The 17,314-nt window shown below is 30.8% G+C and overlaps 1 protein-coding gene across 2 annotated transcripts in view; it reads right to left on the bottom strand.

The window, feature by feature from the left end:
- LOC100160130 (histone acetyltransferase KAT7) overlaps positions 1–17,314 on the bottom strand; it is a 116,653-nt gene that overhangs the window by 13,025 nt on the left and 86,314 nt on the right. The window contains exon 11 of one of the 2 annotated variants that reach the window (XM_029487179.1): positions 4,193–4,335. In XM_029487179.1, coding sequence (XP_029343039.1) covers positions 4,213–4,335 — 123 coding nt within the window. In that variant the 3' untranslated portion in view covers positions 4,193–4,212. The remainder of the gene's footprint in view (positions 1–4,192; positions 4,336–17,314) is intronic. The other variant, XM_029487178.1, reaches the window with a different exon arrangement.

The raw sequence follows: 17,314 nt of genomic DNA, 5'->3' as shown, positions 1-17,314 counted from the left end.
AAACACGCGTTTCGGGACGAGAGCCGCGCAACTCGATCGGCGGCGGCGGCTAAATAGTTTACAGTTCGCCGAACGCGTACACACGCGGACGGTTATGAATATCTGTGCCGGGGACTACGGGGTTTTAATAATTATGGCGGCCACGGCGGATATACAGGGAAGTTTTTCCTACGGTGTCGTTTGCAGCCGAACACGAGATGCACGACGGAACGGAAAACGCGCGCGGTTACACCCGGAGCATGAAAAAGCGGTTTGCTGATTAAAAAAAAATTAAAAAAGTATACCCAAACGACGGATAATGTGATTTATATAATACTATAATAATATATAGCTATTATATGATAATATAATAGCTATATTATACGACTCCGCCCGAGTGGTTAATATATTTTTTTTTCTCACCGGATATTACCCGTGACAAACATATTCATTTCAGTTATACTATATTATGTATTATACTCGTACATACTTTATTGCCAACTACAACCGCGGTGGTGTAGATACGCCAGTGAGCTAATTAAGACATGTGTATTTATGTGTAAATATACTTCAGGGTATTTCGTACAGCATGCTCACCTCCCTCCATTTTATCCTATAATAATATATGTATTCAAATTCTGATTTGTAGAACTTTTTTGGTATAAGTATACTTAAAATCCATTAATTTTTAAAACAGATATTTTATACTACTATGATGTGTAAGGAGTGCCCTGCAAAGTTTTTTGTCTAATGGAACCCCCTTTTTTCCTTTTAATTGTTAAGCAGATGAATTTTTTGAAATTGTTGATGTACATCTACATCAAAATTCAGGCGAGTAATTCAAAATAATTTATATTTATACTATACAATATACATAAGTATATACTTCAACGCGGTGAAGTATAGACTGATCATTTCGATTTTGTCTCCACAAATGATAAACCCTGAAGAGTCTAATAAGACTTCGTTTTTATCGCTACATTAAAATTGTATGAACTTACATTATATAGAATGCAGTACGTCGGGCGGTCGTAAGTGCCGATAATTCATCTGAAAATCGTGACCGAAAAACATGCACCGAGTGGGTGGCACGCAGTATATTATGCATGTATGAGAGTATTATATTATTATGTTAACATATCGCGCCAAATGAATGCAGCCGAAGATAACAGTGGTAGGATATATTATTTTCATCTGAGGTCATGGATAAGAAGAGTTTCAATACTTCCATAATATAGGTATATAAATGCAACGAAAACATTTTTTATATTGTTTGATATAATGTCATAATTATGATGTCATATAATGTCATTGATATACCTAATGCGCGTATTTGTCGCGAATTCGATATTATTTCGATTTCGACCCGAGAACGAACCCCGCAGTCTGTATTTTATCTAGAGTCTAGACTGTCATCCATCGGTACGTATTTTCCTTCGACGATCGAGGAAATGACTAGTAACTATCTACCAAGTTTATCGAAAAGGGATTTCATAACAGGTATAGGCACGCCATTTAGACTGAATTACCAATCTATTCAAAGATACTCACGGGACTTTTTCATGAGCAATAGTTCTACCTTCTACCCGAAATTATAATGTTTGAAAAATCATTTTTCTTTTCAAAACCTCACCGTAAAACCATATTGCCATCCTCGCGTCGTTCCGCGCGTTCGGAACCAAATACCACGCGCGTAGTATGTGTAGGTTAATCGCGTTTCACCCGATGATGAAGCGAGCGGGTGACGACCGATTTTCCGAACCCACGTAAGTATATTATACACCACGGAACGCGGCCTCCGATTTTTGACGTCTAGCGTCGCCATTTCCGGTCCGTCGGACCCACCACGTCGCTGCTACGACGCTCGTTTCCGGCTCCCCCTCCCACATGCGAATAGTGAACCTATATACCGCGAAACGCGACATGTGACTTGAAAATCAAAAGGCAACCCACGCCGCGTTGTCGTAACGCGAGTAGTGCCGCCCTCTATACCTCACTTCGCGGAGAGTGCACTCGAGTCGCGCGCGCGATGTGTAATTTGAAAATAATAATAATAGCAGGCGACCTGTGTGCGCGCGTCACAATTCACGCGCGGCAATTATAATCTCGAGTGTCAAAACGCAAACGCAAAAACGCCCCCCCCCCTTCCCGCGCGTTATATACATAATATTATGCAGCCCCGATTCCCCGACCGACCTCGAGGGATGACGTAGTGATGCAGTTCGCGCACAATTATGCATGCATATATTATTATTATTATTATGTGCGTAGAGTGGCCCGGAAGTTGATGCGCATTTCCGCGTAGTCGCGTAGATTATACATACAATAGTATATATAATATATATACATCAATTTCGACCGCCGTAGGGCATATATATATATGCGAATTCGAGGTATAATACTGCAGTAACGATATATTATATATATATATATATATATAGGTACTTATTCTACACTGCTCGCTATTCAATCGAAATATAATATATTATATCATGGAACCTCGTTATTGTCTCGTACCTATATATTAAGTATATAAACTGCATAATTATGTAAGTGTAAATAATAATATAATATACGTAAAATTGTAATTGAATATTATATGTTTTATTTGGAGACCATTTTATAAATGTATTTACAAACCCCCATCTGGCAATAATGGTCGGACGGACCACGCACAACATAATTTAATTTAATATTTTATAATACCTATAGTATACCTATATTATATTAAAAAACCACATAGGTCACCATGTTCCCGTAACCATGTAAGTTTTATAATCGATTCGGAAATAACGTAATTTTTAATAACGCTTTACATTTTTAATTATATTTAATACTGCACAGCGAATCGTATACGAGTAACTTTTCTTCATTTTAATGTCAAGATCTTTCTTCACAAAATAGTCGTTTTGCCATATGTTTACACTGTGATGGAAGTCAGGAATTTAGGGTATAGTGGTTTTACCTTTACAATTATAGGTTTTTGTACCTAATTATTATTTATATGGGGAAAAAATGGGATTATGGGGTATTCCAAATGATTCAAAAAGAATAAACCAAGCATAAGGACAAATCAGATGAAGTGGTATCGTATCGTGTACTTTGGGGATTTATCTACAAACATTTGGCACGGTTAAGTGTTGGAAGAAAAAAGTTAAATTTTAAATAACTGCAAAAATTAACCGCGCTTGAACTATTCAACGTTAAGCCAAAAAGTGCCCTGATTTTAAAAACGAATACAACCGAAATAAGTTTGATAAATAACTTCAAACTAACGTTGCCAAATATTAATGCATTTACCTCACAAAAAATGTTAAGTGACAAAACTTAACATTTATGAAATAAATACACAAAAATGCGCTCAAATGTATTGTAACAATTCATCACAGCAGATTCAAATAACAACTACAGACGCATTCATTAAACGAACAAAATAATATATAAATCAAGTTAGTTTGTTGTTATTAAGTTAAGTAAAACGTGACTTCACAACACCACATTAAACAATTGTTTATTTTTTTTTTGTTACTCACACATAAACGATAAAACTATCAACATAAGCGTAAATGCAACATATTATTATGTATTTAGGTAAACGTTGAATATTATATTTCAATTTTTTCGAATTTATTTTTCTTGGAAACACAATGAAGTACCCTGGCTATATGGAGAACCTGAAGTTAGTATAGTATGAAATTTAATAATCTGACGTACACGTAAAATCATTTTTCTCCGCAGACATTGTTTGCATCATTATAACGCGTACCGTGATAGAACTCACTGACTTTGTTTATTAATTTGTTTTATATTTAGGTGAAAGCGTATAGGTATGTACCCATTTCCGAGAACACCACCATCGCGTTACTGACTGATGAGTAATGAATATGCTCCAAAAGTCCGACTCCATCGAATAACTTCACCGACATTTTGATTTAATTTATAAAATGTCTATTGCTTATATTATCGATTATTATTTTCAAAGTAAAGACGACAAATATATTTCATGACACAACTGTATTCTACCATATTATAATATAGCGACGTTTGTCGAAGCTAACGATGAAACATAATCTGACGAATTGAGCCGTTTAATTTTTCTTCTTCTTAACATACATGCATATTTTAAACAATTAAGTTTATACAATGGAAAAATTGTTCTAAAAAATGGTATTTATAGCAACCCATCATAATGCTAATAATATTATACACCCACTCACTGCGAACAGGTACATTTCACGTGGGCCCGGCCGGGGCGGGAGCTGCTGAACGTGGCCGCCATCGCAGACATTTCGCGTCGATTTCTTTATAGTCCGATCCTCGACGTTTTGACCTTTCCAAATACTCGTCAATCACTTCCTGTGAACAGATTTCAACTTTAAAAAAAAAAATTCACGTCATATACAAGAGCGAGTTAATATCCGGACAACATATTATGGGTGTATAAAGTAGTGTAACGGTTTTTTTTTAATTGCATATCTGTAGACAACTTATAGGTGTTAAATACAATGCGATTGCGATATTGCTACAATAATCTCATCACTCATCAGTAACCAAAACTTCTGTATTATTTTTATATTATCGTACCGATTCGAAAATACGAGAACAAAATATGATACTAATGATAAATCATATATTTCATATACAGGTACCTATAATAGATACCTATTTAATAGTTAACAATAAATTATGAATATATACGAAGTGTGAGACGCTCATTAAAATGTACGTTTAAATATACATCCAAGGATCCAAATAAATTTAGCATAATTATTATTACACTGTAATAACAGAGAGAATAATTGTCGGTTACGCTTAAAAAAAAAATATGAAAAAAAACCGACCAGATAGAACGGAAATGTCAGGACGAGCACGGTTTTCACACGTCTATAGTTCTGTATTCGTTTTCATTGAAATGATTGCAATGTTGAATAAATAATAAATTCCAATCACGACCTATAATATTAGGTTTTCAATGGAAAAGCAGTGTTATTATAGTTGTCCGCAGCATCATCTATCGACGAATGCGATAGATTTCAAAACAAATTGCGCTGCCCTTATAATCTAAATATCTAATAATAATAATAATATGATTCACTACGGTAATGTACGATTCGATAACGCAACTACAATTATAGTGTAGGTACTATAAATGTATAATAGTATGACATTATCACATATCCATCAATATCACACAATATAAAAATATAAACCTATCAGAATAGATATATGCGTCGGAAAACATAATAAACTAAGATGGAAATCGAACTTGGTTGGTAAGCAATCTCTATATTCTCCATCATAGTCGATTTTATATGACATAGATGAGTGATAGTAATTAATTATAATTATGGAGCGTAGGCACATTTTAGTATGCTAGTTGATTCGACTTGTGTAGATCATTGCAGTGTGCGTACCCAAATAGTTAAAACTAGTTTTAATTAAAAATAAAAACGGCCACCCGGATTAGGTTAGCCCGGCCATCCGGGCTTCGGATTGAAATCTATACAAGTCAAACTATCTCGGATGGCAATACATTATTAAGTGATGAAAAGGTTATATGCTTTACAAAGTTTAATTATCTGGTTTCAAGTATCAAGTGACGATTCAACACTGCATTGCTGATCAAATTTTGAAAAATTACAAACACAAAAGCTATACAATTAATAACAATGAGAAAAAAAAGATAAAGTTAAATTTGCGAGTGTAATATGTAATAAATTCGTATATAAATATATATATACCCACGCGTATCGCAAGGATCAATCGGTAGTTTTTTTTTATTTGAAATAAGATAGAAAGCGTGTAAAAAACTATAGAAAACAACATTTTTAATAATTCAACATCATTTTAGATTTTCAGTGAAGTGTGGAAGCAGCTGAGTTATTGGTTTTATAGTAGGTACCTATACATTTTACATGTATACGTGTCTCAACTACCAGCAATATACCGAATCGCCAATCGCTATATATGCAGCGGCGGCCAGTAGGTACGTTTGCTCACTCAAAAGTTTTTTTTTTGGTAAATTTATCATGTAGGTACTTCTATCCTTTCATGTTAAGTAAACTTAATATAGATAGATACAGTCGATATTGATACAACTCTATATTATGTTTGTCAAAACCGCGATCAATGGGTACATGGTAGCAAAAATTGGTTTGTTGGAAAACCGTCAGTGACCGCATGTGTCTAGATAGAATACGTAATTTTTTTTCTATCGTTGCTTTATTTATAAGTGTTTTAAATAACTCATCTAACAAAACATAATATTGATGTTAATATTTTTAAAATACATATAGGTACCTTACCTAAAAGGTAAAAACCGTCTATATTACCCATATCTTTTTATTTTGCTAAATTGATAGTAAATGTTTTGTAAAAACGAAGAAAATTATATTTCCATGCAGGTGCATTAATTTTGTTACCTAAAATTACAAATTACTCGTATAATTCAGAAAGTGAAGGAAAAAACTCTAACAACGTAAATTGCAATATACATAAATATTATTATTTTTTTTTTTAGTGATCAACAAAGTTATAACACGCTATTTGCTGCACGCGATATTGTTAGGTACAAGAAAATATAATGAAAGTATAGCCACAAGAAAATGTCAGTGATTAAACAGGTTCTTAATTCATTAATAATAATAAGAAAGAAAAAAACCTAGTCATTCATAAAAAAACAACACCATGATTTGATCCCATTATTTTTTAAATGAATCTGATACATTACAAATACAAATAAAATGAATTAAATCATCTTAAAATTTCAGATTACATCATTTAAATACCGTTAATTAATTTTTATTCCAGTCATTAAAATAATATGATATTTTATTGATAATTTTCAATCTTTCTGGCTCCATTCACTGAATGTGATTTTTGAAATTTGATAAATATTGAATAATCAATGTCCAGTTAATAATGTAATAAAGTTATTCAATTATTTTTAATAAATTAATGGTTTTTGTGTTAAATACTTTTTTAATTTTTAAATATATGTTCCTTGACGAGGAAAAAAGTATACGAGTTTTATATCTACTTGATTAAGAGTTTTAAATAAATTGATAATGAAACAGAAAATTAACCAAATACAAAATGTAATAATTATTAAAATTCTCGTTAAAACAAATGCATTGCATAATATTTAATGATGCATAACTTTTTTTATATTAATAGATACAATTTAATGAATTAGGTATACAATTTCTACAAAAGTTCAAATAATAATATTTTTAAAACTAAACTGCAGTTAAGGACAAATATATAAAACATAAATATGTACGCTTATTATTATTTATTCTCATATTTGCTTAGGTCAATAAATACAAAGTATAAACAATTAGTCTCAAAGTTAATTTAATTTTTCCGAACTAGCTAGGATACCCGTAGCTACAACCGTGTATACATAAATTGATTAATAATCAAGTATTATGGAGAGAATATAAACTTTTAGTGGTTACACCTAATACTTATACGAGGTATATATTTTCCAATTAGTTAATATTAATTATAAGTAAATAAAGCTGAAGGGTTAGTTAAGGGTTTAGGTTAAATATTTTATTTTGCAACATAACTTACATATAAATTTGATGCCACCCTGTTGCAAGGGTGTATTTTGTAAAAATGTCAAATTAAAAAATACCTTTCTACTTATATGATATAGGTACTGGAAATAATTATGTGAATAATAGGTATTTTTAAAAATGGTTACAATAAATACATCGAATATAAAAATACGATGTATAAAAAGAAGTTTAGGATAATATGTATTATGTATATATAATGTAGGTTACCTACTAATGTAACTTTAGATGCTATAAGTACGCGATCATGGTTTAGATCAAAGTTGAGAATAATTCGAAATAGAATATACATTTTACTGCTTTAAGACGTTGCAAAATAAAAAATACCCTAAGATTGTGCATAGTAATATTTTAGTTTTAAAAGTGCTTAGATGCTTAGAAAATATATGAAATATGTATAATATATATTATATATTGTAACATTATGTAGTATATAGTATTCCCTGTAGGGTGCCAGTAGCCACGGTATCGATTTTCATAGATGGAATTTTATATCAGTGTCCGTAACTTAATACTAAAACGGTTGCGTTTAAAACGATCAGATTAATAATAATAATATACGTATATATATATATATATATATACACATATTTTTTTTTGTTACACTTAACACAGTAGGCCGTAAATATTAACACATGTTCATCTAATGCTAATTATTTTATACCTATATTATGTATAATATAAAAAAAATGACACGCTAGAGAGGAACTCGAACCGCCACTACAACAGTATCCGAAATATAAACAGTAAACACGATAAGATATGAGTAATCAAATTTCCGAAAAATAAAAAAAAAAACTAAACAAGTTTCTACTTATAAAACCTTTAACCGTAAAATAATTTTTTGTGTCTCACATTAAAACGTGTTGATGGCTCTGAAAATGGCGTAAACAAAACGTCCGTGTTCGCCGAAAATTATATTCGGACCCTTATGGAAACCGTTTTACGTCATGTCGTCCCACGTCCGACACGCTCTTACATATAATATACCAACATTGTAAATAAAGACCAAATGTAAAAAAAAAAATAATACTTTACACTACTTCACTGGTCGGAAGCAACTGTTCTAGTCGTACAGCGATAGTTAAATGGATAAAATAGGAAATAAAAAAATGAAATAATTTGACACAAGTTTGTACTTTGTAGCAGAGCGTATTTTAGTTTAACGGACCACATATATAATATTAAAAAAAAATATTTTTGTATATGATATTATCATATCAAGAATGTTATATGATTGGTGTTTCAGACTTTCGGTCACATCGGCACGACAGGATTTTGGCGCTATAGTGGGACATTATATTATAATATATTATGTGAAAGTAATAATAATATATATTATTATTACGGTATAGAAGATATCTTAAACAATAGCGTAACTGAATCTGCTGCGGATAATGTGCGGACTGCAATTTCCGGACGCGCACAAGATAAAAGTATAAATCCTTATTTACGGTCTCGACGTCGCAGCAGTTGTGGTACAATGATATTACTATCCGTATGTCCATCTATAACTATCCGTCTTTACCGGACACACCCTCCGTGCTCTGTTGTCCCTTAACCATGGTTGACGGCGTTATTTTTTTTTTACTCCGCGACGACGGACGGGTTTTATTTTCGACCCTCTTACCCGACCGCAGTCACGATAATAATATATCGACAGTTCTCTATAGCGTATAATACCGGAATGACATAGGTACTATCGGTCACATATCGCGTTGTATACATCTTACTTGATGATTGTTTGTTTTTAAATATCCAAACGGATACATGTGAACAGGAGAGGACTTGTTATTTTTGGTTCAGGATGCAAAGGGCCCGTGCCCCCTACATTGTTTTTAAACTTACTGAAATTAGGAAAGAGTTGTACATCACAATATAAGAGTAAAATCTAAGAAAAGGCACGACAGTGGCAATCGGGACCAGGATCATAGATACGAATGGGGACCTGGGTCCAAAGTCAAGTCTATTGCATTCATATGTTTCTGAATTTCGGTACATAGGTACCTAATTCAATATTAAATACCCGAGGATGTGCAATTAAAAAATATGGGTAGTTAACATTTAACGGAGCTTGAGGCAGGGTAAATCCACTGGCATAAATACTTCACGGGCAACGGCGTGCAGGGTCAGCTATATAATTAATAAAAATTCATATTGTAAAATCAAAGGTTTAAAACAACCTTTGTATGCAAATATTAAAAATAAAAAATAAAAAATAAAACGTTCGTCAATAGATTCAGCAAGAAAATTATTATTATTATTATTGTTTATTATGATTTGACATGACTTTAGACTTGTGATTTATATTTGGTAAAAACAACCCATATAACCATGTTAAAAGTCTGTGCAGTTAACATTTAACGGAGTTTAAGAAGCGGTAAATCTACGGTTTTTTTTTATTTGTCACGGAGAAACGCTGTGTACCGTTGTACTGTATACTAGTTCATATTATATGCTATATATACCTACGATATACGCACGGTATATAAATTGACAATGAGAGAGAGATAGAGATAGAGAGTGAGAAAGAGGGAGAGAGCTGCAGGTCGTTGGAACGTAAAATATCACAAATACATATTTTGATGCGTAAGGGCGTTGGGCGCTCGAGGGCTATCTAAACCTGACCATCAGGACCATTCCTACATTATGCGTATGTATATACATAACCTGTACAATAGGTATATTGTAGAGTGTACACGATGTGACTGCAGCGAGTTTACCGATATCATATTATTATTGTAATGCAACGAGCCAATATGAGCACTGCAAACGAGACGAGACGGCAGCGGATGTTGAACGATATTTTGCACACGACTCGTATTATATTATAATATACACACGCATATTATTGTATGGTCTGCAGCCGTGCAGATATCGCGAATCTAATATACATAATAATAACAGACACTATAAGTATATAATATTGAAATGTGCAGTAATCAATACCTTGATTGTCACCCGCCAGCACGTTTCACGCCGCGGGACCAACTGCTGCAGAGGTGTGAAAATGATTTCTGAACATCATATTATAAATATTGCACATCAATCGTTATTAATCAGTTAAACTCGAGTAACGTGGTGATTATGCGATTATTACAATATCGTCCCATAATGTACATGAAAATCTAGATGTAAACTGGATGAAGAGTTTTCTTTTATAAATATACAATATAGCTCGGATTTAACGATAGCAAACTTCCGTTTCAACGTGTGTGCACATTCGTATGTGTCGTAGTGCCATGGCCGAGTTAATGAGCGGATGGAGGGCAAAGGAAGCATTTGAACCGTCGTGACTCAGCTTAGTAAAATAATAGGGCGCCCATATACCAACATAAATTAATAATATCATTATAATTAATCATAAAAAAAGAGACAGTTTGACATTATCGCTACCTATATGCTTATAGTCTGCTCGAATAATCAGAGTAATAAACATGACAGCAAATAGCAACGCACGGTTCTAGATTCTTACCACGGTTACTTGAGATATACTGTGCGCTACTTATATATTTTAATCTATATTATAGGTGAAGATCAGAGGAGTTTTAGCGTGTTTAGAAAAAAGATTCACGCGTGCGTATTCAAATCCTTCATAAGTTAAACGTTATAATAGTTAGGTATCTATTTCAAATAGTACATTAAACATACAATTTCTAATGTTTTTTTAAAAAACTGTTTACCTATTTATATTTGATCTAGAAAAAATTTCATTTTTATCTTAGGTACTTCTATTGTACATTTTACTTGATATATAAGTAATATATATTATGCCTTAATTAATATTATTGATGATTGAAAATAAAATAAATTGAGCGAGAAACGTGCAGTTATAGTCAGTTAGGTTAGCAGAATCGACTACAATTAATGTATTATAGCTATATTATATACAATTTCGTATCCCTCTATTGTTTATATAATAAGCGTCTCTCGACTTGAATATAATAGACTAGTACCTACTCTATAGTACCTATACCTATCCATAATGGATATTGAGTGGTAAACGGCGAGTGGATGGAACACGGGAATAACATTAAGGGCTATTTTACCAATAGCCAGTTAACTCGTAATTTAACTAATCTAGGTTTAATTATAACTTGAAGTTAATTTCGATCGCTATATTAATCAAATTGAATCATAGTTTTGGAGAGTTAAACCGGGTCCTGTCGGCTAAAGTTATATTTACCATTAAAATCCATAATTTTTATGTTACCGAAATCCAATTTAAATATTGTCAAAAGGTTTTTGGATATATCTATGTATGAAAACATATTGTATATACCAAATAACACAAAATATGATTGACAGTTAAATTAAATTTAAAAAATCGAAATAATAAAACCAATGTTTTCAAATGTGGACAATTCTTCACGTAAACGTTATTATTAAATATTCAGTGTTACTCTTCTAATGGATAATTTTAAAAACAAATATCTCATTAAATACCCACCTTTCCTAACCAACTAGAATATAAAAAAACCACTCATTGGCTCACAAATTCAATGAAGGGAAGCAATGTTGGTTTTTTTAAGTGATATTTTTGGATGATTAAATGAATTGAGAATAAATTAATATTTAAATGCAAGAGAAGAATCGGACCACTGTTAAAGTTAGTATTTGGTAGAAAAATAGATTCATTTAAAAATTGATACATTTTCTCCTCAAAGTGAATTTCTCAAAGAATGAACCAAACTTATCCTATATATATGGCTTGAAATTTCTTCTTCAAGAGTTCGTGGAAAAATTACAGTTAAAACAGTAGTTATTTAATCAAAGTTGAAAGTATAGAAATCACATTGATCCTTGAACGATAATATGTATGCGGGTGTACTCTCAATAAATATTCATCCCAACACTAAAATGTTGAAAGTGTTCAACATCAAAGAAGTCAAATTAAGTGTATTGTTCTTTGTTAAATCTTAAATGCATAATGTTTTAATTTTCATAATATTTTCAGTTACAAGTATTGATCAGTCTCTTATTTTATTTGTTTATTTTTTTTATTTAGGTGTTTGTGAAAAGATAAACTAACATATGTTTTTATTGTTTTATATTATAATTGAAATTTTGATTTGCAATTATGATTTTTTTAAAGTTGCGATAACTTAAATTAAATATTTTAGGGAACGTTCATTAAAGGTTGGGAACTACTCTACTCTACATGCATATAATATTAGTAATTTATAATTATTTAATTTTTTATCGAAAACCCTCGGTTGGTTTTAACATGACTAAAATTGAATGTGTTCGTATACGGTGTTTGAGTTGAAATTTTTTTTTTCTAAATATACATGATTATGCATTGGTTTTCGAATGATTATTAAATATCTACCATACGTATTAACTGTGTTCGTATATATTAAAGGTTCAGATTTTTCCAAACAAAGTACACATTAAACTCAATATTATCAAACAATACAAGTAGGATCGGAGCTAATGGATTCGATTTTAGAGGTCCTATTGAAAAAACTCAAAAAAATACATAAATTGTTATATATTGAATCCTTTGATGAAACAAATTTCATAAGTTAAACTCTTAATAAATTGTTTCTTTGAACAGGCTACAAAAGTTTTAATAAAGGGGTAAACGTCGTTAGGTATCAGAAAACCTATTACTTAGTCGAGTCAAAACCATACTGCCACATAATATTGTAGAGGCTTTATGTAAGCCATTAATAGTTTGCATCAAGTATTTAATAACTTTAAACGACATTCTTTTAATATTCCGGTATTTGAACATCGATGATTTCCAATCCTACCACTATCCAAAATTATTTCGTAAGCCAATAGTCTCATTTGTTATATAGTAGCAAAAACACAAATATTAGAAGTTTGAAATATATTTATTTATGTAATTAATTTAATAGATTAGTTTATAATATGTTTATTTTTGTATACAATGAGGAAGTGAAAAAAAACTCTATAATATTGTGCACAAAAATTATTACATGAATTTGCGTTATGATTTATAATAATAAACCATCATATTTTGCTTGACGAATAATAATAACAACAAAAAAATCGATATTTCGTTATTGACAAAACAAAATTGGATTATAAAATAAATAAACTGATGTTTCGCATTGCGGGGGAAATAAAAATACTGAACAGTCAAACGATGACGACGCCTACCCATCGTCTCTACAGACACGTGTAACCCGTGCCTTTAGCAGTTCAAGCAACTTGGGATCTGTGTAAGTTGCTAAATTCGTTTTGGGTGCTAAAGGAGGACAAACACTAAGTCGCGTTTTCGCCGAAACTATAAGTCAACAGTCAATTGATTTACATTTAATCAACTGCCGAAAGCTGTTCAAAACTGAGAGTCAATAGACACTTGATTTTTCTCAATCATCAGCTGTAGGCGTACATCATTAATTGCCATGGTGTATCTGCAACTGTAACTATTTATACATTTTCTGATTATACGTATCTCCAGATAGTATCAAAAATATGAGTACCACGCTCGAGCAAAGGTAATAATTAGGACCGTTGCCGAAGTTCATTACCCGCAGTGTTGTAAGACATAATTTTTAAAAGAATTCAAGTACAGATGCAGAAACTTACACTGAAAAGTGTTTAGTATACGTATATTTGAATACTTGGTAAAAAAAAATCATTAAAGTACAAGTGCAGATACTAATTATTTATAGATACTTATAACCTAACCTACATACTTACATATACTTAACATTTACCTAAACATAAAATCAGTTACCGAAAAATAAAGTTTGTTGACATTTAATTTGTTTTAAATGTCATAGGGACATACTGCACTATTTCTGGTGTAACTATATATTTCTCACCTTCTTCCTTTATTTGAAAGGAAACCATATGATATGATAGCTTCAATTGGGTAGTTGGTTTATAATTTATTTTGTTATAGGTGTATCTAACCCATAAAGTAATAAATTAAATTAACTTGAAAAAAATAGTGCGGAAGTTAATTAATTTAATTTATCATATGAAAGTAACTAAATGCATAAACGTACTTATAGGTACTTAAGAGTAAATGTATATTTGGGTGTAGCCTATAAATACCATTTAATAGCCTAATACAGATGACACTAGTCTATAGCTATAGATATATCAACTGTAAAAGTCCTTATTTTTTTTTTGTTATAAACGATTTATCTACTTAATCTATTAATCGGCAATCACATCAGTTCCTATTAATTGGTCGTCACATAATATATATTAATGGTACTTAGACCCTGTTAATACTTGAAACTTAATAACTAAAACTTAATAGGGTTATGTTGATTATTTTCTCTTTGATTTTAAATGATGTGTGAACAATATTATTTAGTTTTTATATATTGATAATCGATAGAGCAGGTAATATTATAGTTAAGAGGATATCACACCCGCATGTGTTGTCTCCATCTTACAATTAATGTCCAATGCATGTATGACGTCTTCTTACCCAAATATACGAAAAAATATAAAAAGTTTCTTGATAGAATAATTATATTGAGTTTAGATTATGATTTGACATCGATACCAGAAGCCGACGATTCGTAATGTAGTGGTAGTAATTTTATAAATAAACACATTCATATGATTGTAAACCTATATTTCATTCTTAGCAATATAGCGTTTTTGAAACTGAAAAAATAATGTAAAATATTATGTATATATGAATGAGAAAATAAAACTGATCAAGTCATCTATAATACGAGCTTGTAAAAATTGAATTATATCACGATCATATATATATAGTTTTTTATTCTCATCGAACAAGTTACAATATTTTATATCTTGAAGATTTCAACAATAATACATCGTGGTTGCTTTTATTGCGTGCGCCAAAACAGTTAACGAAGTATTAAAGAAAAACAATTAGACCACAAGTAGAATGATAATTATTAATTTCAATAGTATTTTCAATTATGAATGTTCTGTAATTTTTATCTTTTTTGATTGTTTGAGTATTGGACACGGTTTGTAAATGCTGTAAGTATTACTAATAATTTATAAACATCAATTGCAGATTCTACATTTGCATGAATACAATATAAATTAATATGTTTGTACCTTAAGAAAAACTAGATCAGGGAGTAGTGAAGTTAAAAAGAAACGGCGGTACCTATTAAGGAACGAAAATTAATATTTTTTACAAGAATTGAACGATAACTATAGTTATCGGCCAAATCCTAGAGTTTAGGTGAACTAAGAAAAACAAACAAATACACATAATATATTAAAAGCGTAAACCTAAAGATCAATAATAAAGAATAATACGTGTCTACGGTATGATAGATCTAGTTAATTTCCACAATAATGTAAGAATATTAGTCATATTTAACGAAAATATTTGGAATTAAAATATGTTAATATTTTGCACTTTTCATTACTAACGAAATCAGTTTAATTAAAAATTATCATGACAACATAATCTAAAATATATATAAATAAAAACATGTTGAAAAGAAGTTTTGTAGATTCTTAGCAAGACGAACAATGAATTAGCTTTTACAATGAAGTTATAGAATATTTTTTTCTGTGATCAATATATTTTATTTTACGAGGAGTCAGCTCAAAAAGTTTTTGATAAACAGTGTTTCAATTTTTTCCCCTTCGATTATCCACATCGCAAGCAGTAACGAAAATTATTTGGGTCGTTTATTATGTGGACAAATATCACCGAATCAATGTGTGTTTTATACGATAATAATATATATCGTATCATAGCGTCGCGGATGAGCACATTAATAGTACAATAATGATTTGTCGACTGCCCTGCAATTCGGATATATCAACGCGTGTGTAAAATGGGACTTCCGCTGTATGTGCGCGCGCACATCATATTATATGAGCCATCCTACACGCACACAAGTTTTGCCCACGCCTAAAAGCTAGTCCAGACGTGGCTGAACAATTACACAACAACTATTTAAAATAATATAATAGCTATAATAATAATAATAATAATAGTAATAATAATAATAATAAGTCAGCAAGTCAGCTACGAGCCGTCCGCTTAAGTTAATTATTATGTGTTATTTTAAAGGAGGGACGTGCGACCAATAATATACAACATGCCACAGCTTCTTCTGCATTTCTAAAACATTTTAATTTTCATCATTATTGTTATTATTATTATTATTATTAATATTATGTATGACTATTTGTTAATACATTATTACTGATGCTAATGATAATAATAATAATCGGTGGAAACCACACAGTCGTAAAACATTTTCAAACTGTTAACCGTACCTAATCTCCCTTGACCACACAATACAACATTGTTGTGCATCTACGTTTTAATATAATAATATTATACGAGACACATTTATTGTCCACTGAATTACACCCGTCACCCAAAAATAAACATAATAATATATACTTAATATATCGTGAATCCTCTATAGAAACTACCACCAGAAAAACTCGTTATGTAAATTTTAAAACAATTACCTATCAATTCAATTAGGTATAATATTATACTTTGATATTTGGACTTTTCAAACGCCGATAATATAAGTTTAATGAGAAATAAAAAAATTTATAATAAAAAAACTTGAACAAATTGAACTTTCTGAAACTATAGAAATTTGAACATTATTTTAAGTTGAAGCTTCAGATGCATGCAAATTTTAATAGGAAACACAGAAACAAAATATATAATCAAAGAAATTATTATTTATAAGAATAATTGAGCTACCAACTCGAATTAGCAAATTAATTACGAAGTATTATGTTTTATATAAGTAAATAAACAGAGAGTAAATTATGTTGATTTCAACAAG

Source organism: Acyrthosiphon pisum, chromosome A1, assembly GCF_005508785.2.
Source record: "Acyrthosiphon pisum isolate AL4f chromosome A1, pea_aphid_22Mar2018_4r6ur, whole genome shotgun sequence".
Classification (NCBI taxonomy): Eukaryota; Metazoa; Arthropoda; class Insecta; order Hemiptera; family Aphididae; genus Acyrthosiphon; species Acyrthosiphon pisum.
Note: the sequence above shows the minus strand (reverse complement) of the source record. Positions and strands in the feature narration are given on the sequence as shown.